Below are 14,173 nucleotides of genomic sequence, written 5' to 3' on the forward strand. Positions count from 1 at the left end.
AAAAGAAGTATAAGCATTTTTTGAAGCATTAGTTATCAGCAAACCTTTTCTTGATCAAAGCTGACTTTATCCAAACCAGATTTTTGTACAGTATTTATGCGTGCCTAAAGGGTAATAAACTCTACAAATGTGATGAATAAAATAAAATATAGTGGGAAAAAAAAGTTAATGCCAACAGTAAGTTTATTCTAATCAGCATTCTGAAAACATAGCACAATTTCAATGATATTTCAAAGGTTCTGGGCAGTTGGAACCATTCCTAGGCACATGGGACTGAGAATAACTTAGCAAACAAGAGAAGCAGCAAGGAATGAAAGAACCAGTGGATGTAAAAGGAAGTGGCTGGCATGCCTATGATGTTTCAAAGGGCCCCAGTACATTAAATTTGCTTTTCTAGCATGAATAGAGTGTGAAAAGGAAGTCCTATGTAGTTTTTGAAGGGTCTGAAGTAGTTTGGCATGCCACCTGAAAAAAATAAACAAGGTCTTCAGCTCTGAAGTACTATAGCCAGAAGCCTGAGGAGAATACCTCCCTCTTGAAGTTAGTTATAGCAATGGTCAGAGGAGTTGAAGAAGTAACCCCCTGGTAATCTTGAGTGAGCTCCAAGAGATCTTGGATGTGGTTAGTCATCTTGTAGAAATACAATAACTTATTAAGTATTGTGTATGTGCCTAGATGGACAGGATTTGGACCAGAAACTCATCCTTTAATCACTAAATTTGTTGGGATTTTCTCAGAGAACATGGTTAAGTGGCAAGACTTTCCATGATAGGCTCAAATGCTATGAAAAATGATTAAGACATCATAATTCATTATCTGAACAGGTGTATAAATTATACATTTTTATATTAACCATTTTGTCCACAGTGCTGTATAGGTTCTGAAACACTATCATATGGACAGCAAGTCATTGGGTAAATAAGAGGGAATAGCAAGTGGTGTGTGTAAATGAACTTTGTCACTGTGTGGTTGATCATCTGCACTTTAGAAATTGTTCGTATTTATAACACAAGTAGATAATTCAGCATAGGTATTGAATCATCTGAAACCATTCAGATATTCCAATAATTGGAAGATCTGACTGTTTTTCAATCAGATTGCAAAGTTTGGATGTAAAGACCTGAGCGAGCTAGACTCATTTGGCTGAAATTTTGCTTTGCATATTAACAGTGTATGGATTTCTGGATTTCATTTTTAATAATCTCAGAGTGTTAGCGTTAGCCACAAAGTTCTTTGTTCAGCATCAAGCTTTAGGAGAGTCCCATGGCCTTCCCAAAGCTGTTGCTTATGGCCATAAGCAATCAGCTCAACACCATCCTTAGCTGAATGTGTAACTGGCAGATGGATACCCATAATGAGCAGTGAAACTAGTCATGCAGTTCATAGTCCCCACCTAGCTGCATTGCCGCAGCACAGAGATCAGATATCCTGTTTAGCCCTATGGTGATAACACAGAATTGTAGTGGTGGGCTCTTACCTCTAACTAGTGATAAAAACACTCAGCCCAGCCAGTTACTTCAAAGAGGTAGAGATGAAGACCTGTCTGGATATCTGTACCATGATAAATGAATCTGGAAATTCTATACCGGTAACTTGTCACTTATGCTGTGGGGACTAACAGTGCACAAGGCAGGAAGGCCTGTATGTTCTCCACTGCTGTGTTCTAAGGATGCTTATCCTAAGAGAGAAGTAGCAGAGAAAGGGAAGCCACAGAAGTCTGGGTTCATCAGAGCTTCATTCTCTCAGATGAATGTATTCCAAGAGTTATAAGGTAAGATGCATGTCACAAAATAATTGAGCACTTGGTATCAGTGCAGAGAAAAGCAAGCTAAAAGAAATATACCTTTTGTACATATACAGAAGGTTATTATAATTTTTACTAGAATTATAGGAAAATTAGAAATTTTATTAAGCATGAAGAATGTAACAGAGTAATTAAAAGCTGAAGTGGGTTATGTCACAAAAGTTGGCCATGGAGTCTCAGATCAGGATATAAACCTATAGAGAATCAAGTTTTCAGGTCTTCTGGCTTACCTTTCAAAATGTGTATTTAGGTCTTCCATTTTAAGCATTTCAGAAGTCATTTGTTCCACTGGCTATCAAAAAATAATTTGATCACTTTTTAGATGTTTCAGTATGAACATGAAATAAATGAAATATCAACCTCAGCAAATAATGAAGCTGCTCTTGAAAAAATGCTGTTTAAGATTATTGATCTTTGGAATACAACACCTTTACATGTGGTCCTTCATCATACAGAGCTGTACTCTGTCCTAATAATTTCATCTGTAGATGATGTATTAGCTCAGGTAGAAGAGTCTCAAATCCTACTTGCAACAATTAAAGTATCGTCTTATCTTGGACCCTTTAAGGTAAATACTATGGCAAAGGGAAAATGTTTTAATTTTCTACAGTTTGTCACTTTAATATTTTACATTCTATAATTTTACTTGTGCTTCAGAGTTATGAAAGTCTTTTATGTTCTCATCTAGATATGAGATTGAATATTTAATAGTCTGAATGCTAAATATTTTATAAGAATATTAATCGTTCATGGGGAAATGTCAGAAAGTTTAATTTGGACAGAGAAGATAAATTTACATCATATAAAAGCATGGCCCTCAACCCTGGTAAATTTAGATTATGTACAAATATGACTCCACAAGGTCTGGCTGTCCCAGTGGTGTTGAGTGTGCTCTGATGATTCCCCAGTGTACAGCACTCCACCCAATGACAGATGTAGAACGCATTTTAAACTTACGGAAACTCAGCAAAATGTGCAGTAGTATGCAGATATTCAATAGCAAATTCAGGTGACTGATTATACAAAAATACATAAATATATAGAGACAGTGCTATATGAAGAGTTACATGCAAGTATGTACTCAACGAGGAATTCATATTATTTACAAACATAAACGCTTAAGGAAAATGTGGACCATACAGAAAAAAAAAATCTCATAAGTTAACAATAAAGAAATAACCAACAAGATTATATTATGTAATAACATATAGCAAATAAAAATGAACAGGAAAATATCAAAAAAGCAAATAAAATCAAACTCACAAGAATAAAAAATTTAAAATTAATATATATAGAAAATATCAAATACCAAATTTTTAAAATTTAGAAATAACTTTAAAGAAGAGACTCATGTGTCAAACCTTGTCATCTCTGGCAAGAGCCCTATGAAAATGAGTATTTAGAGCATTAAATACCTTTATTAAAAAGTTAAAATGAATTTAGGAAGTCATAAATTAAGAACATTCAAGAAGCTGATGAGAATGGCACGCATACCCCACAACTTCTGCTTCCAAGCAAGGTGGAGTATAAGAAACACATTCTCCATCTTACTCGAACATCCAAAGAAAACCAGACAAAATATATGGAACAATGGTTTTCAGAACACTAGACATTAGGGAACAAAGTACCAGGATGTGTGAGGTACGAGAAAGAAACAAGGTAAATCCTGTGGTTGCACCAACCCTTGGCCTTCATTTTAAGACTTCAGCAAGGGGAGAATCCTTGTGGACTCCCTGGCATGGGAGATGCTTTGAGAGTCTGGAGAAGCAAACAAGCCTAGAGTTTGCAAGACTGTGCGTCACAGAAGGGCATGGTACAGAGAGGCTCAAAAGGTCTGTGGACAGCTCCCACTCAAGTGCCTCAGGGCCTTGCCCAGCGAGACACCGTCTCTGGGAAGACATCCTCTCAGAGCGTCTCCCTCCTCTCTTCATGAGCTACCATGGTGCGAACTAAAACAGACAGTGTCTCAGGCATTTAACAGAAGGTGGTGGCTTCTCTTTTGTTTTTTGCTGTTGAGGATGGATTGAATTCAGGACCTTGCGCTTGCCAGAAGGGTGCTTATGCTGCTGAACTGTATCTCCGGCCCCAGTGATGGCTCCTTGAGCTCTCAAGAAGGTTCTGGGTCCCTCACTTCTGCCACAAATTCTATGTCACTTTTATCCTTGAGAAAAGTTGAAAGTAAGTATTCAGGAGGGAATCCAGTTTGTGTATGTCCAACTCCCAAGTGGCAAAAAAGGCTAGGAGAATTTTTGGGCTTTCCCCTAAAGCTTCTGAAAAAGGGAAGTGAATTCTTGAAAAGCTCAGGAATAGTGGGTTAGGAAAAACAAAGAGAAAAGCATGTCCTTTGCAACCTGATTACAGTGATGATGAAAAAGAATAGAACCTTCTTACTCACTTTTAAATCATGTCTCCTGTTTACATTGGTATTCTAGGATCTAAATTTGTGTAGATGTGTTAGTTTAATTAGCTTTGTTGAATAGGCATTTAGTTTAAAATATGAAGCTAAAATTTAGTTATTCAAAAGCGAGGAGTTATGATTGAATCAAGCAGTTATGATTGTAAAAATTATGGTTGTTCATCTAAATACCATATTCAATATAATGTCATATATTTCTGTTACATTTTACTAAGCTTCTTGTCCTTGCTAAAAGAAAAGCAGTGCTTGATGTTCTAATTTAATCTCATGTATTTGATATTTGCACAGACCTTTGCACTGATGCTGTTTTTAGTGGCATCTGACTTGAAATAGTGCCATGTTTTTATGCCTTTTATTTGCTTTTAAGAAGCAGGGTTAGACTTGAGGAGCCAGTGAAGGGAAGGGCCAGTCTTTCTGTTTTTAAATAAACATTTTATTTTATTTTATTTTATTTTATTTTATTTTATTTTATTTTATTTTATTTTTGGCAGAACAGGGGATTGAACTCAGGCCCTTGTGCTTGCTCAGGCGCTTATTCTACTGAGCCATCTCCCAGCCCCCTATCAGTTGATTTTTAATCATTTCCTCATTATTTTATCATTATTTATTTATTTATTTGCATTTTAGGACAGGGTCTACAGGGTCTCGCTGTGTAAACTGGAGAGTCTGGAGTAATCCGCCTGTGTCCAGCCTCCCGCGTGCTGGGACCACAGGCGCGTGCCAGTGCGCCCTCCCGGGGTCAGCACGCCGGGGCCTGGGCACGCCCGCTGCAGCTGCTTAAGTGGGCGCTCCTCATTATTTTAACAAGCAGACGAGTTAGGGAAAAGTCTGTACAATGGGATTTCTGACATCATTTAAAGAATGAAGAAACCTTGTAGTCGTAGAAAAACTCTCTAGAAGACATTATTGGCTTAAGCAGGTTACAGAAAAAATGTGTATTGTATGGATGTGTTTAGGTAAAACACTAAAGACATTACGTGAAAATGTACAAGTATGCAAAAGTGCTCAAAAAAGAGCAATCAAAAAATATACAGACAAAACTGGTCATATTTCTTGTGTGATAGGAAATAAATGTGTCGGAGACATATGTCTAAAGACATGTGCATCTAGCAACCAGCATGTATTTAAAAAAATGGAAAACATTAAACATTTATTAAGTGGAAAAAATAAAAAAATAAAAACATGTGCATGTTACTCGATCTTTTTTTAAAATAGTTAATATATAAGAGACAAAACTGGATGAATAGGACTCTCCAAAACAAAATTTAATTAGATTTATATTCAGTTATGTGAAATTTTATTAATAATTCTTGTATATCAACAATTGGCAGTCATTTTTATCTTAGTTTTATTTATGCAATTCTTATAATTTCACATATTTAGATTATCAGTTTTTATCATTGTAGGAGCTTGTGAATGAATGGGATCAAAACTTAAGTCTCTTCTCTTATATCCTTGAGAAATGGATGAGTTGTCAAAGAACTTGGCTTTATCTTGAACCAATCTTTCGTTCATTAGAAATAAAAAGGTAAAACCAATCAAAATATGCAATATGTGAGTTTTGAAAAATACTGCATAGTGGGGAATTTAGTTTCTGTAATTTTATGTATTTAGGACAGGGTCTATAGGTTCTCACTAGACAGATCAGACTTATAGTGATCCTCCTGTTTTCAGCCTCCCAAGCACTAGGATTACAGGCATGCCCCACCATGCCCAGTCTCTTTTTTATTTATTTTACATTTTTATTTTAATTTATTTGTTTAATGTATTTGGTTGTTACAGTCTCACTGCACAGCTCAAACTCATAGTGATCCTTCTGTTTTCAGCCTTCCCAGCGCTGGGATTACAGGCGTGTGCCACTATACACAGTCTTGGTGGCCAGCTCAGCCCGCCGTAGGGGTGGGGCTGGTGCAGCATGTGGTGCTGGGGATCAAACTGAAGTCCCTGCGCTTGCCTAAGCAGGTGCTTTAGTCTGCTGAGCTATCTCACCTACCCTGAGAATTCATTTCTTTAATGAACTATCCTGCCTACAAACATAGATGTATATTTTTCTTTCATAAAAGGTTATAAACATCTTTTTAAAAAATACCTTATTTCGGGGCCAGGGAGATGGCTCAGTGGAATAAGTGCTTCCCTGGTTAGCTCAAGGGCCTGAGTTCAATCCCTGGTTCTGCAAAATAAATAAATAAATGAATCTTATATCTATATTCTTGCTATAAAAATATTAAAAAAACTGGGAAAGCAGTGTCAGATATATCATTACAATCCTGAAGCAACAACATTATATGTCTCTGTAGTTCTGGAATATTAGTGTGGTTTTGATGTCTGTAATAGTTGTAGCAGCACTTCTACCTTGACTTTCTTACACTGCATAGAAAGCATAAAGGTGGAAGAAGAGAAGGCCTTTGCAGTTATTAAAATTCTATATTTTCCTTTGATTCATAGCATTCAAATTAATTGGCTTCAAGCTTTTTAAAGTGATTGATCTTAGGAGTACTTGAGACAAACAAGTTATATAGACAGAATTTAAACTACTGACAAATCATAAAAGCTAATTTAGGAGCCATCTGAAATAGGGTAAGAAGTCATGAGATGTGTACTTGAAAGGTCTAGCAGTCATGGAAGACCTTAAATATCAGATTAAATACTTCAAATTTTATTTTTATTTTGTTTTTATTTTGGGGGAGTCACTGGAAGTCAACAAAAGAAAATTGTTTACAAGGGAGTACTTCTTTGTAGGGAACACTGTTCAGTTTTGTTTTATGTGGGTAGTTTCAACACATCAATGCCTGGGCAACTTCTCTTCTGTTAACCCATTGCTACTCTCAGGGTCTTCAGAGGTACTCCACTAAGGAGCACAACCTCTGTGCTTGCCACTTTCTCTTCTCTTCTACTAACCAGTAGCTATTCTGAGAGACAAGTAAGAGGTGAAACCACTTAAGGAGTCTACCCTCTGGCTGCCACAACTTTGAGCCTTAAGTTCAGTCTTTACTGTTATGATTTCCAAATCTCTTATACCTTGCTTACTTCTACTTTTATTATTTTTAAATTTCTTTTGGTACTGGGACATTGAACTCAGGACCTTAAGCTTGCCAGGCAGGCTCTGTGCTGCTGAGCTATATCCCCAGCCCCTTAAATTCAGTCTTTAACACTACATTTTTTACTAGTTTTTCATTAGTGTAGTGATCAGACTCCTAGGTAAGGATGTCTGAAATATCACTGGGCTGTTGCTTTACAGCATTTGCTGAAGTTGAAAAGGAAGTGTTAAATTAAAATTAGAGGAGCTAGAGTATTAACATAGTGTATGACAGCAGCAAAAAAATAGGAAAATATGGGTTAGTTGTGGACTTCCCTTCTACAGTACCAAAAGGGTGATAGGACCTGGTACCTATGGGGAAAATATGAGAAAAGAGGAACAAGAGCTCCATCAAGGGGATGTTTGTGTACACAAGATCTGTAGGGGTAGAGGAGACGTTAACCCATTGCTACTGTCAGTACCTTACCGCACTTCAAACCCAGAGGTGCTGCCTCCTGGAAGGGTCTCACTGAGCTGCAGAAACTTCTGTGCCCCTCAGTCAAGATGGGACTATGACAAGGACTATGACTCCAGGTGGGAACCCTGGAGTGTGGGGTATTAGAAACAGGGTTTGCTTCCTCTCTGGAGAATTCTGAGCAGTTTTTAGCAACAGGAAAGGAAAAAGGGCAGAAATGCGTGGTTATCTCAGACTCTGTTTCTAAACAAGAGTGATTTTTTCCCTCTGGACATTTTGCTGTCTGGGAACATGTTCAGTTGTCACAACCAAGAGGACTCTACTGACATCCATGGGTAGGTGCTGCTAGCCAGAGATGCCCTTGAACACACTGCAATGCATGGATCCCACCCATCCTCAATTATCTGGTCTAAAATGTGGGCAGTACTGAGGAAGGTGAGCAATCCTGATTTAGATCATGGAGGTGTACAAGAAGGTTCCATCCAGAATAGACAATTTCTTCCCCAGTTCAACTTCTAACTGCTAAGATGAGATGCGGCTAGGATATACATGTGAGCAGAGAACATGATAAAGATCACCTTTGTAATTTTTGAAAATAGTTTCCCTTACTCACCTTTAGCAACAGCAGACATCTAGTTCATCCCAGTATATCAATGGATTTTTTTTTTTTATTTTAACATTTAGTGTGTGTGTGTGTGTGTGTGTGTGTGTGTGTGTGTGTGGCCAGCTCAGCCCACCAGGGGGCGTGGCCGGCATGTGGTGCTGGAGGATTGAACCGCGGTCCCTGTGCTTTGCCAAGCTTGTTCCAAGTAGGTGCTTTAGACCACTGAGCCATCTCTCCAGCCCCATATCAATGGATTATCATGCCACAAGGAATTCTGCTTCCTTTTCTAAGTGGTAGAAATGATAATATTCTATAAAGGAAATTTCTATACCAAGACTGATACCTGCCTTAAATGTCCTTCTAGGATGAGATAATCATTAATGGAACTTTGATCTTGTATCTATCTCTTCACTCTTGCTCCACAGCTGATGTCTTCTCTGCCTTCACTCTACATTAAACCTGTACTACTTTAAAGCCCAAATCACATAGCTTCTCCAAAAGGTTTGCTTCAGGCCCCACTGATTGTCTAGAGCTTGAGTAGCCCTTATGTTAATGAAATTTCTGCCACTGACCAGGCAACTGTAAGTGGTAAAATGTATTTTCACTCATAGTTTCAAAGTCTCCAGTCCATGGTCACTCAGCCCTGTTATTTTTTTGCCCATTCACTTTGTGTGGCCTGCAAGCAGAGGAAGAATGTTGGCCAAGCTCCCAGCACCCACTCAAGGCCCTCAGTGACTCCATTCCTCCCTCCACCTCCTCCTAGAGCTTCCCCTCCATCCCTCTAGTACTGCAGACTGAGAGCAAAGCTCTAGTACACAGGATTCAAGGACATTTCACATCCAAATGACAGCATTGCATCCTCTGTTATGACACAAATTATTTAGGTATTTTTGTAGAACTTTTGTTTCTCACCACACTGGAAGTGCAGTGTTATTAAATGGTAATTATATGTCTAATCTATCTTAGTTTTCCTTAATATGCACAGTCCTCATACATAATACATACTTCAAAAGTATCTTTAATAACTGATCAAGAAAAATAAAACATCAAAATTATTTTCTAAACTCAGCAATATTCTATGACAGATGTATTTAGATTACACATTTTAATTGTACAAAATAGTGACATCTCATTTTATTTCTAAAGGCAGCTGCCTGAAGAAACAAGATTATTCTTTCACGTGATTGCTATATGGAAAAAACTAATGGTAAAAATACGAAACAAACTGGATGCTTTGCGAATAACCACTTCTATGGGAGTACTTGAAATTCTGCAAAGTTGTGATGTACATCTTGAATGCATAAAAAAAAGTCTTGAGGTAATACAATACAACCTTAAAGTGGAGACTCATTTAACTCTACAGTAGGAATGTAATACACTACAGAAATTAATTCGAACAGATATTTTTCTGTAGTCTGTGAACTATTTTTTTGTATCTTTTGTTACCTATTACATTAATGAAAATAACAAAGAAGTAAAAAATGGATGGAGTGATCTAAATGGCCTTCAGAAAAAGTACCAAACTTTTAATTACTGAGGTTCCCTTATCTTTACATTGCTCCCTTGAGGGCTTTGTCCTATTGAGATACTGTAAGAGCAGGCACAAAGCAAGTACTTCTTATTACCGACTAGCCCTATAATATCATTAAATTGAGCAAAAGTTGAAGTAGAATGTTTTGATGGCTATATAAATTACATGACTGATCCCATATGTTTTACCTTGTCAGAATATAAAATTATCATCTAGCCCTTCATACCCTTAAGTACTAGGTTCTACTGTTGACATTTTGTGCTGCTCATATTCATGTCACTTCATGAGCAAAGGTTTTTTTCAAGTGTCCATTGCCAAGTCTGGTTGAACACTGGCAGTGGTGTGAGGACCCTTTGGAGGGCCATGTCCAAATTTGTGCTCTGGGCAGGCAGCAGGAGTGGCACCCAGAAATGTGATTAAAAATAACCAGTTTTGAGCTGGTTGTTTTGGCACCCGCCTGTAATCCTAGCACTTGGGAGGCTAAGGCAGGAAGATTGCTGTGAGTTTAAGGCTAGTCTGGGCTAAATAGTAAGTTTAAAATTAGCTTGAAGTACAGTGATATCCTATCACAAAACTAAACACCAATTTACTAAGCAGTCATTGAAATAAGCCTTCTAGATATTTCTAGCACATCCCAAACTGAGGATCTATTATTGAAGGTCACACATACCAGTACTTTTTCAGTTATTTGTGGATTGACTAACCTACTTTGTACCAGGCAGTACTGCTGTCTGCTTAGACCACAAAAATGAAAGTTCTCTTTCCTCTTCTTTCAGTGAAGAGATAGAGCAGTAATATTGTCTCAGTTACTCTTCTCTTGTTAGCACAAATACCTGACACCCAAAATGAAGGAAGGAAAGGTTTATTTAGCTCACAGGTACTGGAGGTTTCAGTCCTTACTCGGCTGGCTCCAAGGCAGCCTGGCACATGGCAGAGGGCAGCAGCTCATGGCAGCAGAATACAGCAAAACAGCAAGAGCACATGGGAGGAGTAGCGGCAACAAGGGCTACAGAGAACAAGTCTGTCTCTGTCTCTCTTATGTTACATTCAGGCTATCCACCCCCAGGCTGGGTGCAGCACTCATTCCCATAATCCCAGCAGTACTCAGAAGCATAATCCCAGCCTTGGATTATGAATTAATCACAAACTGCAGAACTGTCTCTAGTGTGGTCCAGCTGGGGAAACTGCGGCTCAACAGGACCTTGTCCCGGCTGGGTGAAATAGAGTGAGTGGGTGTGAGGCACTGCTTAGCACAAACCTGGGCAGCAAGTTGCCTGGGGATAGCTATTAAGAACTGAGGGTCTCAGGGAGCTCAAAATGGTAAGGGAAAGGCCTTAAATATTGCCAGATCTTAAATTTTATCAGCAGCCGCTGAAGGATTTTAGGTAGGAAAATGAAATAATTTAATTCAGAAATGTCTCTCTGAAGAACAGAGTATGTATGTATTGGATGCTGCTATGATTTGTTTTCTGTTGCACTAGGAAAACACCCAAGATCAGGCCATTTAAATGGAGAGGAATTTGCTTTAGCTCTTGGTTGGCTGACTAGAGTCCAGGAGCAAGCCTGACACAGCTTCTGGCTGAGGCCTCCTGGGCTGGGTCTCCCAGCAGGACAGTGCAAGGGCGGGTAGACACAGGAAATGGACACACACCAACAGCCCCTCACCCTGTTGTCCCTAGAGGACTGACCTGTCCCACCCACCACACCAGTCCCTTCAGAGAAAGAGTGGAGCCTAGAGGCCTCTTAAAGGAGTTACCACCTCTCACCACTGTGATGTGGAAATCAAATTTCAACCTGAGTCTCAAAGGTAGTAATCACATTCATGTGGATTTGGGGGGGGCAGTGAGTTGGTTTGTTTATATTACACTAGTGAAATACATGAAAGGAGGTTGATGTTAGCTGATGGTTCTGGCCTGAGACTGTGGGGCTGCTTTTGGTACAATCTTCCTAGTGGTCAAGTCTGGGGACACCCAGACACCTTTAATCCTCAAAACTACCTGTGAGCTTTTAATTCTGATCACTTCTAAACACCACATCAGATGAAGTTTCCACCCCCCCCCCAATGGGGACTGAGTTCCAACACACTAAGCCCTGTGTAACTAACCCCACATTCATACCAGGGTAAGCAGTAGCAATGTATATTAAAAATCCAGTTAAAAGCCTAGAAACACTGGGCTGCTCCTAGAACAGGATGAGAGAAGGATGACAGTAATATCAAGGCCAGGTTGTGCCTTGGTTTCTGACCTGAGTGACAGTGTGGACGATAGTCATCCACAATAGCAGAAGCTGGAGGAGAAGGTAGGTGTGAAAATGAGTGAGTTTTGTTCACAGTAAAATCTAAAGCTCACAGGCCCTTCGAGGGAGTAATTGGCTACAGTCATCCTGGGCTGCAGTTTTACTGTCCCTTGTTTCTCTTATAAGCTGTCTGCAGTCAGCTGCACTCTGGAAATACTAGATAGAATATTCCAGAATTGAACAATTCATACATCATAAATCATGATGCTTTCTGAGCATGTGATAACCTGGCCAGCTCCATCCCCCTGGGACTCAAACCCTCAGCTACTCACTGTTCACTGGGCAGCCACCTCATAACTGAGGGTCCAGTGTGTGTGCCCAAGAGATAGACAGGGTGCAGTGTCACTCACAGGCCAAGTGTTGAGGAGGTCCTGGAACTGTCACTGCAGGTAAAGGACCCTGCCAGGTGTCAATCCAGGGCAAAGAGTAGCAACAGGTGCAGGGACACAAGTGCCACAGAAAGGAAGCCATAAGTCAGAGAGGGTAGAGTCAGCATTGCCCCACGCACTGTGAAGACTGAGCGGCCCAGGGCATGATGGTATGAAGTGACAGTGGTGGTCAGGGACATGCAGTAAGATACATTGTCTTGAAAGCCCTGGCTTGGACAGAGATGGCTGGAGGGGAGCAGAGGGTGAGAGGCATGAGAGAAGCTGGAGGGGGAACCACAGCAGGGGAGCAGGTGTCTTTGCCCAGCTGAGTGAAGGTATCTTTCTGAAAAACAAAGAAAGACAAAACCAAGGCAAAGCCGTGCAGAGTTGAAATGTACAGCAGGAGGTGTGGTTACTGGTGAACAGATGGCTTCTCCTCTAGGAAGGTGGATATCATGTAGGAACCATAGGCAGGAAACTGGAAACAGGGAAAAGCAGTGCGGGCAGTAGTTTGTGATCAGGAAAAAGTGTATATGTGTAAGGATGGTGTTTTATGTTTGTTTCTGTTTTGGTTTTCATTCAGTTTTAGTTTATTAAAAACACAAGAGATAGAGGGGGAAGGGCGATGAGAAGGGGACATAGAAAGAATGCAGATGTGTTATGAATGGGTGCCAACTCTGCAAGGGGAATGCGATCATTATGTATGCCTAACAAGGACTAATAAAAATAAAGATTAAAAATATTACTAACTTAAGATAGCATTCACGGAGTTTGGAACACTTTTAATGGATAGCACATGCACACTGTCACTTCAGCATGGTGATTCTCATGCTTACATGTGGGCCTAAATGAGTTAGATGGGATCTTCATCATGATTTTTCATAGATTCGGAATGGCATTTCTTTTTCCTCATACAGGATTACCTTGAAATTAAACGAATGGTTTTCCCAAGATTTTACTTTCTCAGCAATGCAGACCTTCTTGATATTCTAGCAGCAAGCAAAAATTCTGAGTCTGTACAGGTAATTGCATTAATCTCCACTGAGAGACATTATTTCATTGCAGATCAAGCTTTATGACATTACAATCTATATTTCTGGTTCACAGCCTCATCTTGTGAAATGTTTTGAAAATATAAAGCAAGTCCTGATCTGGAGGCAGGAGGCTGGGCCTCCTGCTGTGAGGATTCTCCTGTCTGCTGAAGGGGAAGGTCTTGTGCTGCCCAAGTACGGTGACAAGATGCTCAGGCCCTGTACAATCTCATTTCAAAATCTTTGCCTTAAAATTTCTGATGTCTCATAGAAGCTTCATGCAAACACTTTCTTCAGACTTATGTAACACTTTTGCCTTCCTTACTCCCTAAGATACAGTTTGGTCTTGTGCTGCACTCTGCCTTAAGCTTCCTTCTGACTCTCCTTCCAGTGCTTGAAGGCTGTCTGCAGGTTGGGATTGTTGATGCTACTGCCATTGCTGCATGTACCAGCTTCTGACTGGCTAATGCTTAGCACACTGGCAGGACTTTGAGGCCTGTGGGTCCCATGCTTTGCTTTGCCAGCCCCAGGAGGGCACCTATGCCCGAGCCTCCTTACACTGAAGCCTAGCCCAACAGTGCTGTTTGATAAGATTCCATGAGAATCCAAAAGCACTTCATAATACAATTTATC

At 39.7% G+C, this 14,173-nt stretch overlaps 1 protein-coding gene and 1 pseudogene across 1 annotated transcript in view; both read left to right on the forward strand.

The window, feature by feature from the left end:
• The window catches only part of Dnah14 (dynein axonemal heavy chain 14), a 394,744-nt gene that overhangs the window by 123,907 nt on the left and 256,664 nt on the right, over positions 1–14,173 (forward strand). The window contains 5 exon segments of the mRNA XM_012513730.1: positions 2,127–2,372; positions 5,627–5,748; positions 9,462–9,633; positions 13,427–13,531; positions 13,617–13,735. Coding sequence (XP_012369184.1) covers positions 2,127–2,372; positions 5,627–5,748; positions 9,462–9,633; positions 13,427–13,531; positions 13,617–13,735 — 764 coding nt within the window.
• On the forward strand, positions 3,744–4,184 carry LOC101573138 (annotated as a pseudogene).

This window comes from Octodon degus, unplaced genomic scaffold, assembly GCF_000260255.1.
Source record: "Octodon degus isolate 3935 unplaced genomic scaffold, OctDeg1.0 scaffold00017, whole genome shotgun sequence".
Classification (NCBI taxonomy): Eukaryota; Metazoa; Chordata; class Mammalia; order Rodentia; family Octodontidae; genus Octodon; species Octodon degus.